The sequence below is a fragment of the Balaenoptera physalus genome (genome assembly GCF_965194825.1).
Source record: "Balaenoptera physalus genome assembly, chromosome: 10".
NCBI lineage: Eukaryota > Metazoa > Chordata > Mammalia > Artiodactyla > Balaenopteridae > Balaenoptera > Balaenoptera physalus.
Genome location: NC_138889.1, coordinates 15555216 through 15572891, shown reverse-complemented (window position 1 = coordinate 15572891; position 17676 = coordinate 15555216). Strand labels below are relative to the sequence as shown.

The 17676-nt window shown below is 51.4% G+C and overlaps 1 protein-coding gene and 1 pseudogene across 7 annotated transcripts in view; both read right to left on the bottom strand.

Moving 5' to 3' along the window:
- TMPRSS13 (transmembrane serine protease 13) overlaps positions 1 to 17676 on the bottom strand; it is a 47222-nt gene that overhangs the window by 12413 nt on the left and 17133 nt on the right. For 3 of the 6 annotated variants that reach the window (XM_082411099.1, XM_082411098.1, XM_082411097.1), the window contains exons 4-12: positions 14413 to 14535; positions 13341 to 13470; positions 11410 to 11502; positions 7860 to 7903; positions 6189 to 6351; positions 5117 to 5289; positions 2268 to 2366; positions 922 to 1064; positions 625 to 777 (exon numbers count right to left, since the gene is read on the bottom strand). In XM_082411099.1, the coding sequence (XP_082267225.1) occupies positions 625 to 777; positions 922 to 1064; positions 2268 to 2366; positions 5117 to 5289; positions 6189 to 6351; positions 7860 to 7903; positions 11410 to 11502; positions 13341 to 13470; positions 14413 to 14535 (1121 nt within the window). The remainder of the gene's footprint in view (positions 1 to 624; positions 778 to 921; positions 1065 to 2267; positions 2367 to 5116; positions 5290 to 6188; positions 6352 to 7859; positions 7904 to 11409; positions 11503 to 13340; positions 13471 to 14412; positions 14536 to 17676) is intronic. The other 3 variants (XM_082411102.1, XM_082411101.1, XM_082411100.1) reach the window with 3 other exon arrangements.
- Positions 14562 to 17657, bottom strand: LOC309637087 (large ribosomal subunit protein uL22 pseudogene; annotated as a pseudogene). The gene has a single exon. The product of its transcript is annotated as a large ribosomal subunit protein uL22 pseudogene (transcript).

Sequence of the window (17676 nt, the reverse complement as noted above, 5' to 3'; positions counted from 1 at the left end):
TTCAGCCCAGCTGTCATCGGGCACTGCCCCTCAGAGAAGAGGGGCAGCCCTAGGGAAAAGATAGGAACAGGACCCGCCCCGCTGGATTTCCAGAGAAGCCTTCCCATCCCCACCTGAGCCCTCACTGCCTGGGCAGAGAAGGGAAGGGCCGGCACAGCACCCCGGCTCTACAGCTAGGACGCAGGCCCAGGGAAGGTAGGGGCTGGACCGGGTCCACAGAGGTGGGGGGTAGACCTCCGTTTCCTGATGCCCAGTTTCCCAGGAGACCCACCTCCTGCCAAGAAGGGGAGGCCTCCTCCTGTCAGCGTGTGGGCTCACGACGCGGCCATCACTGGGCAGAGGACAGTGATGCTGGGGCCGGTACCCAGCCTAGACCCACCACTTTGCAACCCTCTGAGCTCTGTTTTGCAGGAGGAAAAGGGGCGGAAGTAGCACAGGCAGCGGGGGTCGGCCCAACATTTGACTCCGGTGCTGTCCTGGTCATTTCCACATTCTGAACACCCCAAAAGGCGAGGGGGCAAGGGGACCTCACCGAGACCCTGGGGAAAGGCTAGGCCCTCTTCCAGGCACCCCACCTTTGGGAGTTCCCGCCTGCTGGGTGCACACACCCTGCAGGGCTCTCACCTCCATCTTGCTGTATATCCAGTGGAGGACTTCCGTCACTTTGGTGTACACGCCGGGTTTGTTTCTCTGGCCACAGCCCACGCCCCAGCTGGTGACCCCTGCCAGGTACCAGTGGTGGTTCTGCTCGCAGACCAGGGGCCCCCCGCTGTCTCCCTACAGGGGAGTGCACGCGCATCAGCAGGTTGACGACTCTGATCATCAGATCATCACCTGACTCTCCCTCCAACCCCAAAACCCCAGCCTTCCTCCCTTCCCTTGGGGTCCCAGGGCCTGAGCCCCACGCGGGAGCAGCCTCACCTGGCAGGAGTCTCTCCCTCCCTGCAGGTCCCCCGCACACATCATCCTCGGGGTGAGGTAGCTGTTGTAGACCAACTCGTTGTTACACTTCTTGTAGTCGATGAGGTTGACCTGCACCTCCCGGAGGAAGGGGGATGTCCTCTCTTCAGTGCAGGGGAGGAGAGAGAAGACGGGAAGGGAGTGAGACTCCGGGCGGCTTTGTGGCCTTCCAGCTGCCCACCCCACACCCCAGACTGGCAGCCTCCCGGGCGTGGAGGGCACCATTCCCATGGTAGGCCGCCCAGGGTGTATGGGCACATACACCCTCACACCAGACACAACTCACTACACGTAACAGAGACGCACGTACACAGACAAACTCACAGGCCTATCGGGCTGCCTTACATGCTGCACAGTGCCTTTCTGTATTCAAAGCAACGTCAAATAGATCGTTTCTGGTAACCACGTGCTCTGAGGAGCGCAGGTGTGATGAATCCATTTACAGAAGGAGAAATTTAGGGCTGAGGGAGGACTTGCCCACCGTCACCCAGCGAGTCAGTCACAGGGCCAAGATCAAAACGAGGCTGCTCCTGGCCAGTCACCGCTCCATCCCACGAGCAGGTCCTGACACCTGCGGCGGCCACAAGCTCACGACTCTCGTGGCAAGGCCAGCTGACTGCTGTGCCTTCCTGCCCAGTATACATAACCTTACAGACCGGACACCAGACACGGCCACCCTGTGATCATGATGAAGTGAGGGAAAACCAAACCGCTTCCTAGCCTTGTTTCCGCACAGACAAAACACAAGGTAGGTCAAACCACGAAAGGACCAAACAGCCCCCTGTCCCAGCCAGGATGAACAGCTGCTGCTTCTTCACCAACTACAGCTTTAGACTCAGTCTATTAACTCTTTCTAAACGAGATGATTAAGATATCCACTCACAGGATTATCCCTGCTTCCTACAAGCAACCAATCTAGAGAAAGACTTCGCTTCTTTGAACCCCCTTCAAAGCACCCGAATCCTATAAGTCCTTTCTGAAACCCTCTTGTCGAGACGCCCCACGGTTCTCCCTGGTGTGAGTTCTCCCTCAGTGCAATGAGCAATGAACCCAGGTCTTTCAAAGATAGGGGTTTTCCTCGTGTTCTTGGCTGGGGCACTGTCACAGCAACTGCTTTGATGTATATGCAGGTGTATACACACACACATTCACACCAAGGCCCATGAATCTATATATCCAAACCCTCATCTAGGTAGACCCTCATCCCTATACCCTGACATATCACCCACACACACTCTACATAGACACATATGTATACACACACACACACACACACACACACACACACTCTAGCATCTGCCTCTCACCATCTGTCTCCTTGGTCTTGCCGAAGCCTGTGACCCAGCAGGTCTCATTGAGGCTGAAGGTCTGTCCATGCATGGGGAGGCAGGCAGGGTGGACATGTGCTGTGACAAGACCTCAAGACATCAGTGAAGGGACAAGGCTGGAGGTTTTGGGGGGGGTGGTGTGTGGAGGGACAGGAGTACCAATGTCCCAGGACCTCCTCCTTCCCCCCAGAGTGCTTCTGAATCTTTCAGGGCCTTGAACTGACCAGGCAAGAAACTCAATCGCTTTATCTTGACCCTCCAGCCTTCAGGGTGCCGTCAGAGTCCCCCAGACATTCTGATTTTTCAGTGGGTGACATGTGAGCAGATGCATATGTCTTGGAAGCTCCCCTGTGCCCAGCTGATACTGGGTGGCTGAGGGTCTCTCTACTTCAAGAGTGGCTGTCCTGGCTGAGCCTCTTCCACGCCTGACCCTCAGAGCAAGCAGCAGTGCAGGCTAAATCCCAGGTATTACTGCCATGACGTCTCAGGGGTGTGTCCTGCCTGGTCTGGGGAGGGCACCCCTGGTTGGCCAGGGCCCGAGCCTCTCCCTCCAGGGTGAGACAACCTCTCCAAGTGGGGAGAGCACATCCCTAGAGGCCCAGGCCACGAAACTGCTGCTCCCTTGCTCCCACACTCAGAATCATATAGAAGGTGCTGTTGTGCATCAGTTCATAAGCTCCCTCTGAGGACCGGTGTTCCCATGTGGACTAGAGCATCAACCAATTTGCAAGAAGAAAAGAGGTGATAGAATGTTTGCAGTGTTCACGATTGTTATGCTTACTGCAGCTTCCCGTGCCTAAAACAGTGCCTGACACATAGAAAGTGCTCATAGGAAGGAAGGAAGGAAAGAAGGAAGGAAGGGAGGGAGGGAGGGGAGGAAGGGGAGGGGGAGAGGGAGGGGAGGGAGGGAGGGAGGGAGGGAAGGAGGGAGGAGAAAGACAGAGGGAGGGAGAATGAATGTAAAATTTTTCTCCTGTAAATTGGGAGTCTAACACATTTCTCTGCTAGAGAGTAAACAAACAAAAAATAAATGAAGGGATGGCATCAATTATTAACCAAAAACACAAAACATGACTTCTTAAAATAGTCTGTGCCTATTTTTGAGACATGCAGTCTTAAAAACATGTAACACTATTATATATTCTACTCTTTTTATGGGGTAATTAAATTTATCAGCGAGCCTTCACAAGTTTTCTCAGCTAGTACTGTGACTTCGAAGTGCTCAGCCTACCAGACAGTTTAAGAAAATCTGCCCTGATCTCTAAACCAAAAATCAGCGCACATGGTCTGACCACAGGACTACATAAATCTAAGCTGTGACTGTCTCAGCCTAGAGATATTCTTCCTTCCCAGGAGAGTGGGATGGGGTAGGAGAGGCTATCAGAGTCTAGAGAGGGACAGCTGCAGTCTGAAAAGCATAGGTAGTGCTATAATAGCTTTAATTTAGTTTTACAAATTAATTATATTTGGAATTCCAAATAATATTAAGGGGGTTTGGGGTGATGGCAGGTAAGATCTGGACGGTTAGCCAAATGAAGTCTGGGTTTTACAAGGTTGGGAAGGCCTGTCCTGGTCCTTCAGACTGCCTGCCCCCTTTTATGTGTGCACGAGGGGCAGGGCAGGGGCAGCACGACACCCCCATCTCACCGTCCCAGGCTCCACAGACGAGGCTAGGAGGGGCAGGAGAAGGGCAGAGAGGGCTCGCCCGTGGCGGATGGAGGGCTTGGCTTCTGCTGGGCTCAGCTCTGGGCCGGCTCCGCCCAGCCCAGTCCTGCGTTGGGGCTGGGGTTCTCCTCCCCACACCACTGTGATGAGCTAACCGCTGTGACTCAGGACCAACACCGCCTCTGTAATTAATGTGCCGGCAAAGGCCAGCTCACAGGCCCAGAGCACCAGAAGGGCTGGACTAACCAGAGAGCCCTCCAAGGCTTCCAGAAGACTCTGTAGCCTGCCAAGACCGATTAGGTGCCCAAATCTGTGCCACCACGGCTCCCCGGGGTGCCCCCGACATCACATCACTAGCTTCTAAGTGGCTGTGTGTGTGTGTCATCCGTTTTGTTCTCTTTCCAATGGAACTGCAGAGCCGCTATGTAGTAGACACACAGTATTTGATGCGTGAACAAATGGGTGGATGAAGTAATGAAGAAAAGCTCTGATCTCCTGAGAACTTCAGTAGCATTTGCTTCCTGTAGCCCCATTTGGTCCTCAGCTCCAACCTCACGGCAGTTAGATGTTTGGATGTATAGGTACTTTTCTTGTGTTCCCAACTTTGGTGTCGGCAATTTGCCAGCAGAGAGCAGTGTGGGAAGAGCATAGCTTAGGAGCCAGACCCAGCTGGACCCGGTCTTGGAGCTGCCACTTATTACTGCATGGCCTCGGGGAATTGTCTCTCTCTAAAGCTCCTCTCCTCACATGTAAAATGAAGCTAATAATAGTACCTGCTCCACAGGACGGGTTGTGAAGAGTAAGTGAAATTGTAGATGTAAAATGCCTACCACAGTGTCTGGTCTCTGTTAAGTGCTCGATATACCAGTGAAACAATTCGATCTGTTTATCCTGATGAAGACCAGTATCCAAACCCTGGCTCTGTCACCAATTTGCAATGTCAGATGTGTCACTGGGGCAAGTTTGTTTCCAACCTCTGGGTCTCAGTTCCCCTAACTGTAAGACAGAGGTGTTCCACTAAATGATCTCTAAGAATCTTTGACATCCACCACGCTGAAGCTCTGGACCCTGGGATGGGTCAGCGGATGCTGCCAAGTGTAAAGGCTGCGCCCCAGGGCTGCTGGATGAGCAGGGTGGGGTGTGACAGGCATGGATCCACTCACCGGTCAGAGTCAGGGGCTCGGAGAGCCGCATGAGGGCGATGTCATAGTCGTCCTTGCTGTCCGTATAGTTGCTGTTGATAATGATCTGAGCAATGGAGGCTCCCTCGGGCAGCTGGTGCAGGTTGTTGGTGCCCGCGTACACCTTCCAGCCCTCCAGGATCTTCTCCGGGTTTCTGCCAGAGCCACAGAGAGCATGGGCCAGTTACCACCTGGCAGAGCCCTCTGGCAGCATCCGCTGCACACAGGGAGCCGCAGCCAGAGCACCACTGGAGGCAGGAGAATAGATGAAATGACCTCTGGAGGGAGGTCTCTATCTTAGCCCAGGGATCTAGGACAATCCCCTACTTCCAAGAAACCACTCTGAACTGGCGGTTCTGTACCTTACAATAGAAAACAGGAGGGGATGAGTAAGACTTCTGGGACCACTGGCCCCACTGTCTCCTCTGGACGCCACCAAGGATCAAATAAGGTGGGTGGGACACATCTCAGTGGTAGTATCCTCAGCAGAAACGGAGCTTTCGACAGGACAAAGTGACCCACTGAAGCCTCGCTACTGGGGAAGCCAGTGCCCCTGAGGTCTCGTCTCCGAGCCCTTTCCTGTCCACCAGCTCGAAGGACAGGCCTGGCTGGTGACCGTCAGGAGCTGACTGCACTGCCCTTCCCACAATCCCCATCCCTCAATTCCTGGGACAGCATTCCTGACGTCTTGGGCTCCTCCCCTCTAACTTCCAGTTTCTGGAAGCAGCAGCAAGCCCCAAACCTCTTTATTTCACCCTGGTCTTTAGGGCAGGCTCACAATTCCTTTCTTCTACCTGCCTCTCTCTCTCCCTTGGAGCCAACAATGGTATTTTCTCACTCTGTACTGGCTTGGAACAAGTAATCCCAACTCACAGCCCCAGGACCAAATACCAATGGCAAATCATGGTCCTCGCCACACACGTGCCGCCCAACCCGCAGGGTCCAGGCTTACAAACAAAGCCCTCCTCCACAGAGAGAAGTCAGTCTGCCCTCAGCCCTTGCTGGTGTCCCTGACCCTCAGCGGTGTCGCATCACTGCCCCCTTGGGCACTTACATGAAGAAGCAGTGGGCGGCGGTGAGAACCCACTGGGCATCGATCAGCGTGCCCCCGCAAATGTGGGTGTGGGCATACTGCAGACTAACTTGCCAAGGCCACTTGCTCTCTGGGGCCAGCGCCCCTCCCACGATCCGCCCGGTCATGGCCCTCAGTCCACAGTCTGGGGAGAAGCAGAAGAGATGAACTAGTATGAAATCAGCTTTTCTCGGAGCTGCTACCATGCTCCCAGGCCCAGGGAAACTCAGGCAGCCGCATCCTGAGGGCACCACCCACCCCTGGAGGCCGCTGTGCTCACTTAATCTGATGCGGCACAGCTGCTTCCTGCCAACACAGAGCTCCCATATGGTGGGTTAGCTTTCTGGGATCATCCAGTGGGAAGTTTGGTCCTAGGAAAGATCCTCTTTCCTCCCACTCATTCATTCTTCCATTAATTCGATAAATGCTTCCTAAATACCTCATGCTTTGGGCACTGTGCCAGGCATTAGGACCACAGCGGTGAATCCCAGAGCTGCTGTCAGGAGCTCGGGAACGAAGACCAAGCCTAACATGACCCTGACTTGGTAAGCACTGTGATGGGGATCATTTCAAAACAAAGGAGAGGGCTTCCCTGGTGGCGCAGTGGTTGAGAATCTGCCTGCCAATGCAGGGGACACAGGTTCGAGCCCTGGTCTGGGAAGATCCCACATGCCGCGGAGCAACTGGGCCCGTGAGCCACAATTACTGAGTCTGCGCATCTGGAGCCTGTGCTCCACAACGAGAGAGGCCACGATAGTGAGAGGCCCGCGCACCGTGATGAAGAGTGGCCCCCGCTTGCCGCAACTAGAGAAAGCCCTCGCACAGAGATGAAGACCCAACACAGCCATAAATTAATTAATTAATTAATTAAAAAAAAAAAAAAAACAAAGGAGAAAAGCCCTTCCCATGATGCACAGCTAGTTCGTGCCCACATGTTTCCTCAGTGGGTCATTCCATGCTGTTGGGGACCCTGCACCCCAAGTGGACATTTCCAAACATGTTCTGGAGTGAGTCCTCCCCCCGAAATCATGGACAGAGTTTGTTCATATGTGTGTTCTTTCTTTGAAGAAGGAGAGAAGGAAGAGCCAGCGGTGGTCTGAGGGGGCTCCATCCACAGCACTGTGCCCGCCTGCTCAGGGGAGCACCTCACCTGGTCACCATGAGCACACAGCACTCGTGGACCCGTTAACAGTCTGGGATTTTCAGTCTCTTTTCAGTAAGTGGACAATAATGGCACCTGCCTCGTGAGAATTAAACGTAATCACGTTTGTAAAGCCATAGGAGCAGTGCCTTGGCATCCAGTGTGCTCCGTAAATGTTGGCTCTGGATCTAGCTCCATGTCTATTGATAGCAGAGCTTTAAGCTGGCCCTGACGTGCTCTCCCAGTCCTCTGCCCTCTGCCCAGAATCCAGGAGACTTGAATGGCGAGGTTGCTGGGCTAAGCAGAGTCAGGAGAAGGGGAAATGCTACCCTGAGAATGTCCATCCAGGTGCCTTACAGAGACCCTGGCCCTGAAGCAGGCCTGCTGCTCCAGCCCCTCTTCCTGGCTTGGACACCCAGGGCTGGCACTCTCCCTCATGGGGACCCCACACCTCTTCCCCCTGACTCCCACCCCACACAGGCTACTATCCAGGAGAAAGGGCATCCTCTTACGGGAACACTGGAGAGCCACATATTGCTGGGAAGGGCATTCAGACCTGCAGGAGGAAACACAAAAGATGAGAAAAGGGCACATTAGCTGCCTCCTCCAGGAAGCCTTCCGTGATTGGCTCCTGCTAAGTCTCATCCCATCCCCTCTGCACAAGAATATGGAGATTCTTTTCTTTTCTTTTTTTTTTTTACGCCATCTTTATTGGAGTATAATTGCTTTACAATGTTGTGTTAGTTTCTGCTGTATAACAAAGTAAATCAGCTATATGCATACATATATCCCCCATCCCCTCCCTCTTGCGCCTCCCTCCCACACTCCCTATCCCACCCCTCTAGGTGGTCACAAAGCACCGAACTGATCTCCCCGTGCAATGCAGCTGCTCCCCACTAGCTAGCTATTTTACATTTGGTAGTGTATATATGTCAATGCATTCTCTCACTTCGTCCCAGCTTTCCTTCCCCCTCCCCATGTCCTCAAGTCCATTCTCTATGTCTGCGTCTTTATTCCTGTCCTGCCCCTAGGTTCATCAGAACCTTTTTTTTTTTTAGATTCTGTATATATGTGTTAGCATATGGTATTTGTTTTTCTCTTCTGACTTACTTCACTCTGTATGACAGACTCTAGGTCCATCCACCTCACTAAAAATAACTCAATTCTGTTTCTTTTTATGGCTGAGTAATATTCCATTTATATATGTGCCACATCTTCTTTATCCATTCATCTGTTGTTGGACACTTAGGGTGCTTTCATGTCCTGGCTATTGTAAATAGTGCTGCAATGAACCTTGTGGTACATGTCTCTTTTTATGGTTTTCTCAGGGTATATGCCCAGTAGTGGGATTGCTGGGTCATATGGTAGTTCTATTTTTAGTTTTTTAAGAAACTTCCATACTGTTCTCCATAGTGGCTGTATCAATTTACATTCCCACCAACAGTGCAAGAGGGTTCCCTTTTCTCACACCCTCTCCAGCATTTGTTGTTTGTAGATTTTTTGATGATGGCCATTCTGACTGGTGTGAGGTGATACCTCATTGTGGTTTTGATTTGCATTTCTCTAATGATTACTGATGTTGAGCATCCTTTCATGTGTTTATTGGCAATCTGTATACCTTCTTTGGAGAAATGTCTATTTAGATCCCATTTTTGGATTGGGTTGTTTGTTTTTTTGACATTGAGCCGCATGAGCTGCTTGTATATTTTGGAGATTAATCCTTTGTCAGTTGCTTCATTTGCAAATATTTTCTCCCATTCTGAGGGTTGTCTTTTCATCTTGTTTATGGTTTCTTTTGCTATGCAAAAGCTATTAAGTTTCATTAGGTCCCATTTGTTTATTTTTGTTTTTATTTCCATTTCTCTAGGAGGTGGGTCAAAAAGGATCTTGCTGTGATTTATGTCATAGAGTGTTCTGCCTATGTTTTCCTCTGAGAGTCTGATAGTGTCTGGCCTTACATTTGGGTCTTTAATCCATTTTGAGTTTATTTTTGTGTATGGTGTTAGGAAGTGTTCTAATTTCATTCTTTTACACGTAGCTGTCCAGTTTTCCCAGCACCACTTATTGAAGAGACTGTCTTTTCTCCATTGTATATTCTTGCCTCCTTTATCAAAGATAAGGTGACCATATGTGCATGGGTTTATCTCTGGGCTTTCTATCCTGTTCCATTGATGTATATTTCTGTTTTTGTGCCAGTACCATATTGTCTTGATTACTGTAGCTTTGTAGTATAGTCTGAAGTCAGGGAGCCTGATTCCTCCAGCTCCATTTTTCTTTCTCAAGATTGCTTTGGCTATTCGGGACCTTTTGTGTTTACATGCAAATGGTGAAATTTTTTGTTCTAGTTCTGTGAAAAATGCCATTGGTAGTTTGGTAGAGATTGCATTGAATCTGTAGATTGCTTTGGGTAGTATAGTCATTTTCACAATGTTGATTCTTCCAATCCAAGAACATGGTATATCTCTCCATCTGTTTGTATCATCTTCAATTTCTTTCATCAGTGTCTTATAGTTTTCTGCATACAGGTCTTTTGTCCTCTAGCTTTATTCCTAGGTATTTTATTCTTTTTGTTGCAATGGTAAATGGGAGTGTTTCCTTAATTTCTCTTTCAGATTTTTCATCATTAGTGTATAGGAATGCAAGAGATTTCTGTGCATTAATTTTGTATCCTGCTACTTTACCAAATTCATTGATTAGCTCTAGTAGTTTTCTGGTAGCATCTTTAAGATTCTCTATGTATAGTATCATGTCATCTGCAAACAGTGACAGCTTTACTTCTTCTTTTCCAATTCGGATTCCTTTTATTTCTTTTTCTTCTCTGTTGCTGTGGCTAAAACTTCCAAAACTATGTTGAATAATAGTGGTGAGAGTGGGCATCCTTGTCTTGTTCCTGATTTTAGAGGAAATGGTTTCAGGTTTTCCACCATTGAGAATGACGTTGGCTGTGGATTTGTCATATATGGCCTCTATTATGTTGAGGTAAGTTCCCTCTATGCCTACTTTCTGGAGAGTTTTTATCATAAATGGGTGTTGAATTTTGTCAAAAGCTTTTTCTGCATCTGTTGAGATTATCATATGGTTTTTATCTTTCAGTTTGTTAATATGGCTTATCACATTGATTGATTTGCATATATTGAAGAATCCTTGCATTCCTGGGATAAACCCCACTTGAAGATGGAGATTCTGACCTTTCTCCCTCCCAGTGGGACAGACTCTTCCAGTGCTTTCTGCAGGAATGGGGATGGCTTAGTGCAAACCATGCCCACTCTTCTCCCAACCTCCCAGTTTTTCTGTGCAGATTGCACATATTGGCTAGGTCCATGTCCTTTGAACTCATGACTTCACTGTCCCAGCATCTTTCCCCAGCTAAATAGATGATCCAACATTCCTCTGACAGTTGCTCCATGTTCAGCCCACAACGTAGCACGCGAACCACCCAGCAGAAAGCAGGCAATCCAGGAGGCAGCTCACTGCCTCCCTTCCCTCCCCATGCCTTCTTCTCTCACAGACTGGTTTCTCCTCTCCCCTCCCCAAGGTAAACACTGCTAGTTGGTGGAGCACCACCCCCCAACTCCTCCCCTCCACCCAGTGGCGGTGGGAAAGAGCAGCTGCAGTGCGAAGATGACAGATGGCGAGGCCCGGGGGGATGGCGATGCTGCTCAGATGGGCCTCCCTGCCCCTGACTACCCGCACCTGGTACTCCCCCTCCCCATGCCCCACCCCAGTGATGTTTCCCCCTTTCCACCCCACGCCCCCTCCCTGCAGCAGCTTTCAGTCCAAACATCAGGCTGACCAGTGGCCCCGAGGTTTATTCATTGTCTCTGGCAACCAGGTAAACTCTTGGGGGCCCCTCTGACCTCAAGGTGCTCTGCGCACCCAGCTTCGACTGCTTTCAAGTCAGGAGGCAGGTAGTGAAGGAGAGCTGTTTCTGAGATGCTCCTGACATTCACGAGGGACTCCTGGAGGTGTGGTCCCAGAAAGGCCGAGGGAGAGGGGCTCCCTGACTCAGAGCACTCCTTCACTCCCCTGCGCACAGCTGACAGCCTGGCCCGCCTCACACACCTGTAGATGCTCTCCTGGAAGGTGGAGCTATATTTGGAGATTGAGAAACTGCTGTCAAAATTCCTATTGGTCACCTTGGCTGTCCGGTAAGCACTGCAAGGGAGGAGAGGGAAGAAGAATGAACCTCCTTGAGCCAGCGCACACCCATGGTTCCCCAGCCAGCGTTAGAGTCCCAGTGAGCCCTGCTGCAGAGGCCAGAGGCAGTTAAAACCCAACAATCTCGGACCCCACCCACTGTCCCCTACTAGCCCTACGCACTAACCCAGTAGTTTTGAAAGTGTGGTCCAATCCCAGGGGACAATGTTAGCACTGCCTGGAAATTTGTCAGAAATGCAAATTCTTGGGCCCGGTCCCAGACCTACCAAGTCAAGAATTCTGGTTCTGCGTTTTAACAAGCTCTCCAGGTGATTCTGATGCGCTCTCAAGTTTGAGAAACACTGACCTGGCCCTTTTCTATCCAGACTGTGATCCTTGGACTGACTGCAGCAGTATCACCCCAGACCTGCTGAGCCAGGCTCTGCATTTTAAAGATCCTCATGTTATGGGTTTGCGCATTAAAGCCTGAGAACCGTTTGGCTGTTAGAGCACAGTGTGCCTAAGAATCACCCCCTGGGGTGTTGTTAAGCAGGTTTGAAATCCTAATCCCAGAGATTCTGATTTCAGGGTGCATTCTAACAAGCCCCCCGGGGGTTCTGCTGTGGATGATCCATGGACCGCTATCTGCGTGGCCCTTTGGTGTGTTTCTAGAACATGGGACACCCTTGCATGACAGCAGGCCTTTGCGGGCGCTGTCCCTCTACCCAGGGGCCTCCTCCATGCTCTGCTGACCTCCAGGCACAGTCAGGCACCCTCTCCGTTGTGTGTGCATAACGCTTCCCACGTGTCCTTTCCATTACACATCACGCAGTGCTGTGATTATTGGTTAAAGCCTCTCTCGCCCACACCATACCAGAGATTGTCCAAGGGCAGGGATCTTGTCTGGGTGAATGGCTCAGACATAATAAAAGCTCGATGAATGTTCTTTGAATAAATGACACTATCTATTGAAGCCCAAGGGAAGTTCGCATTTGCATAAGGTCACACAGCTCAATGATAAACGATGTCCGTTGTCTTCCAACTAGATCACCCGGGTCGTCTTTCACAGATGGGAACTCTGAGGCTGAGGTGGGGGCAGCAAACTGGTTCTAAGTCCTCGTCCCCAAGCCCTGGTGTTCTAGGTGGTTTCTACAGAGAGCCCACAGTGAGATGCTAATAAATAAACCTTTCTCGCTACAACTTCACACACATTGGTGAACCCCCATACTACTTGGTTTGAAACCCAGACCAAGAGGGAGGATGGAGGTGACTAGGTGGCCTGCCAACCAGGGGCTCCTTCAAGGGGGAAGGTCATGGTAAACCCCACTCCCTACTCCACCCACTGGTACCAGCTTCTTGTTTCAGATCTGTAGAGCCAAAGATGCTAACGACGTTACCTAGCCACATCTGCCCATCTCATTCCTGTTTGATGCATTCTAGCCCAAGCCGCAGCTGCTGCTCAAAGTCCGCTGAAGGGTTTGCACAGCCTGAGTTGCTGGTTCCCAGATGTGAGGAGAAGACGAGACCTGCCCGAATGCCCACCCACCTCACAGGGCCTCCGCGACCACTGAATGCGAGCGTGGGCATGAGGGTGCTTTGATGCAGAAAACCATATAGGAACGTCATCCTGCTGCAGATCTGCAAATAACTACTTTGGCCTCTTGGAAACAGCTTGTCCCCAGACTTGGGCTCCTCAGGCCACTGTCCCTTTGAATAATTCAAGGGTGCTATGAGCTAGTGACCTCAGCCCTGGTCCCCAAGAGTCTTTTTAATATGAGTTTCCATCGATGATCCTGAGATGCCCTTATGAAGAGTCTGAGGCACCCCTGAAGCTGGGACTCATAGGGGAGGTTTACCTCTTGAAACCCAGCTGCTGGCAGATCTTCTTCGAGTAGAAATCATTCCAGCTGTCACTGCAGATGGGAAGCCACTTATGGGAGGATCCAGAGTAGAATTTAAGCAGAGACGTGTCCCAGTCAAACCTCACTGCAGGGCAAAGAAAGGTCAAGGCAGGTCCTCAGCACCAGGAAGCTCCAAGTTCTTGAGGAATGAACCGAGTAAGGCTCTGAGATGCTCCTGTCCTAAGGCTTCTCACTGAGGCCTTGCAAACAGCCGGGAGCTTGGCCCGGGATGGGATGATCATCAGCCAGTGCTCGGAGCCCAAGATGCTCAGTAAGGGCAGAGCCAAGGCAAGGGGGTGGGGCAGCGCAGAAAGAGCTCTCCATCTGACAGGACCCACGAGCCGTCACTGGGAGAAGGGGTGTGCGCTGCCAGGAGCTATCACGCCAAGAGGGCAGTGATGTGCCCAAATAAGAGAGGGACAAGGGGAGTGATGATCAACTGAGAGCTCACTAGACAGGCTGAGTCACAGATGGATGTGGTCATGGGCAAGGACACACATATACACACAGGTGGAAAGGGCCAGATGTGCACCCACAGACACCCACGTTAGGGCTGTACATGGACAACACAAGTAAAAACCACTGAGGACCAGCGCTCAAAGAGATCTCTGTGCTCGTGAAAGCCTTCATTTACAAACTGACCTTCATGAAACCACAGGGGTGGCAGGTCAGAGGTCACCTGCTGGGCACGTGGACAGAGCTCCGGACCCCACGCCTGCCTCCAGCCAGAGCCGTCAGATTGTATCTGAGAACCACTAATCTTGTCCAATCCACTCATTTTCCAAGTTAGGAAACTGAAGCCCAGAGAAGGTAAGTGATTAACCCAAGTCACATAGCACTCAAAGCCAGGTTCCAAACCCCAGTCTACTGTAAGGAGTCCAGATCTTCTGAGTCTCTGTCCATTGCCTCCCATTTGAGCTGATACCGAGTTTGCAGCCCCCAGAGTACACATGCGCGGGTGCACACGCACGCACACACACACACACGCACACACACACACACACGCACGCACAGCCGGCCTCCTTACCACAGCCCAGCTCGTCGCTCTTCAGCTTACAGTCCACGACCCCATCACAGCGCACAGCCTGCTTGGGGCAGCTCTCTACCGGCTCCTTGTACTTGATCCCTATGTGGCCCTGCCAGAAGTAGACTGAAAAAGATGAAGCAGAAGCCTGGTCACTGCCAGCCCTGGAGAGACATGACACTAAGCAGCCCAAGGCCCTGGGTGTTCTGAGACACTGATCTGCAATCCCTCTTGGACTCTGGGTCTCTCGTCCCCCATCTGTATGGAGAGAAAGGCTGCTCCGGAATGCTCCAGAAAGCTCCTGCAAGCAGGGCAGCACTCAAGAGCAGCCACCCAGAGAGGGAGAGAGGGAGGGAGGGAGGGAGGTGTGGAGACGGTTTCTACTCTGGGAGCTCCCCTGCCCTACGTGCTGGCCAGAGTGGTGGTCAGAGAAACCCCTTCTTCCACCATCCCCGAGGCCCCTCCTCAGAGCCACTCTGGCATCCCTCCGCCTCTGTGCTCTGCGGGTTGTAGCAGAGACATTTCCATCTTCAGTCGTACACTTGCAACCACTACCTGTCCTGTCTTCTCAAAGGCTGTCCTCCCAGCCTCAGAAGCTCCTGGATTTTCTTCCTCCTCCCTCTTCTCTAAACAAGGGATGTCCCCTTGGCTCAGTTCTTGCCCCATTACTTGTCTTGATGCCTTTAAATGTCTTCCCACTCTGCGAGCAACTCTAGGTGGCTGATTCCTAAATGCACAAGTTGAGCTGAAAAGCCAACAGCTTTACAAACCATATGTGAAAATCAGCTTCATGACTTCTTCTAAGACCCATCTCTTTCCAAACTAGGAACCGTCATCCCTCCTGCCGGGAAACACCTCCCCTTGGATGCCTGAGAAACCCCGGGTTCTGAATCCTCACCCTGCCTCTTGTCTGCAACCTGTTGATCAGCCCTCACATATCCCACTGGTCCCACTATGCTCTCCATCACCCCGGGTGAAGGTCAGCCTTGTGTGACTGCTCCTTCCAAGTCCAGCCACCAATCCCTCCTAACCTCTTGGACTTCCCCCTCCTCTCTGTGCCCTGGTCTTTCCCTCTCCCACGTCCTGGGCACTGAGGCTCCTGGGATCACTTTGATGTGTAGCAGAGAGAGCTCTCAGGGGGCAGGGGCTCTAGTCCTGACCCCACTGCAGAGCTGCTTAGTGACCACTTCCCTGGGAATTCCGGAGGTCAGGGGACTTCAGGGAATGCTGTGAAATCATGCTGAGCACCTGCCCTCAGTTGCCATCTCCCCCCTCCATGGGTTATTTCCTACTGGAGCAGATATCCCATGTGGGGAAGGGAGGCAGCAGGGTGGGGCACCCCAGCGGGAGGTTCACATGGATGCCACGTGGCAGCAGGTTCCGTGTTGACACCTTTACATGCATTGTCAGGCAGGCGGGGAAACTGAGGCTCGGGAAGTTAATTAACTTGTTGAAGTCACACAGCTGGTAAGTGGCGGAGCCGAGATGCTTCGGCAGGTCTGTCTGGTCCTAAAACCATACTCCTTGTTGTTGTTGTTGTTTTTTTTACTTTTATTTGTATTTATTTTTTGCAGCATTTATTCCTGGGCCATAAGTTTTTGTTTCTTCAGTTTCTTCTGGGATATCTTCTTCTGGGCAACCTCCTCTTCTGGTTTAGGAACAATCTGTTCTTTTTCAGTAAGGATCATCTCAATGTGGCAGGGATAGCTCATGTATGGGTTGATCCAACCACGAGCTCTGTAAGTCCTGCGCCGCATCTTGGGGGCTTTGTTCACCTGGATGTGCTCAATGACCAGAGAATCTACATCTAAGCCCTTAAGATCAGCATTACTCTCTGCATTTTTGAGCATGTTCAGTAAAAATTCAGCACTCCTTCTGGGCCACCGACCCTGCGTCCAGCCCCACTGTTTGGCCTGGGCGCACCTACCAACTCCACCATTGTAACGACGGAATGGCACACGTTGCCTCTTTAAAGTGCCATCCTTCAGATACTTGGTGGCTTTTCGGATATGCATACCCTTAATGGCCTGGGCAGTTTCACGAGTGTTCTTAAAGTGAACACGAAGATTTGAACCTCTTGACTTGCATGATTTTGTGGGGTTTTCTGGGTCAAGTGAAGAGAGAACCATTTTTAGAGGTCACCTCAAGCCACTTACCGGAAAAGGAAACATAAAGCCATACTTTTAACCAGCATGCAACTTCTTCCCACGCAATCCTCTCCCTCAAACAGCCCTGCCCTTCGCCTCCCGTGCTGCCTCTTTAACAGAATCCTTACCCCTCAGCCTGGCATTTAAAGCTCTCTACAATGTGGCCCAGCCATGCCCAACCAAACGACAGCCCTCAGGTCCCCAAATGAATATTCTCTCCGGTTAAGTGGGTCCCTTCCCTCTCCCCATGCCAACTTGCCCATCTGCCCCCCCACATTCCCTGCAGCTGCTCCTCCTGCTCAGATGCCCTGCCCAAGACGCACCCCCCCATCTTCTAGGTCCTCATCTGGCCCCATGGCCTTTATGAGCCGTCCCCTGCCACCCCAGCCCATACAGCTGTCCTCCCTTCCTGATGGTCACACTCAAATCCACTTGCTCTTAATCATTTCCATCTACGTCCCCCAGGAGACTGTACTCTCCCTGAGGACAGGGCGGTGTGATGTGTGATCCCCTTTGCTCCCTCCTAAGATTTCCCACTGTGCTGGGCTCAGAGTGGACTCCCCGGCAGGGAGTCCAGGGACATGTCCTGAGTATCTTTCCCAAAGGAGGGCGTGGAATTGTGGGAGCCTGGACCCCTGAACACTTTATCCCATTGACTAAAAATGCCTGGGGACTTTTCCTAATCAATGTTTTTATGTTTGTTTTTTAAATAACTAACTTTTTTAGAGTGGGATTTTGTGCCAGGCATTGTGCCAGTAGCTCATTTATTCCTTATAACCCAGTGAAATCTTTAGGAAATTTTACTGAGCACATAATACGTTGAATGAATGAATTTAATCCCATTTGAAGAAACAGAAACTGAGCTCAGACTGGTTAACTACTGGCCCAAGTAAGTAACACAGATGGGACCCAAGCCAGGTTCCTCTGACTTCCCACCCTCTCAACCCAGCTACCTCCAAGGGGCCTGGAGGTGCCATGGTCCAAGGCCATTTGCAGGAGTGTCCCTTTGTGGACATGGCAGCCGGCGAGTGTGTGTTCCCCACTCGTCTCCCTGCTGCGTGTCCCCATCCCTGAACCCCATTCCACCCCGCAGTGACCAGAGCCCAGCCCTGCTCCCTCT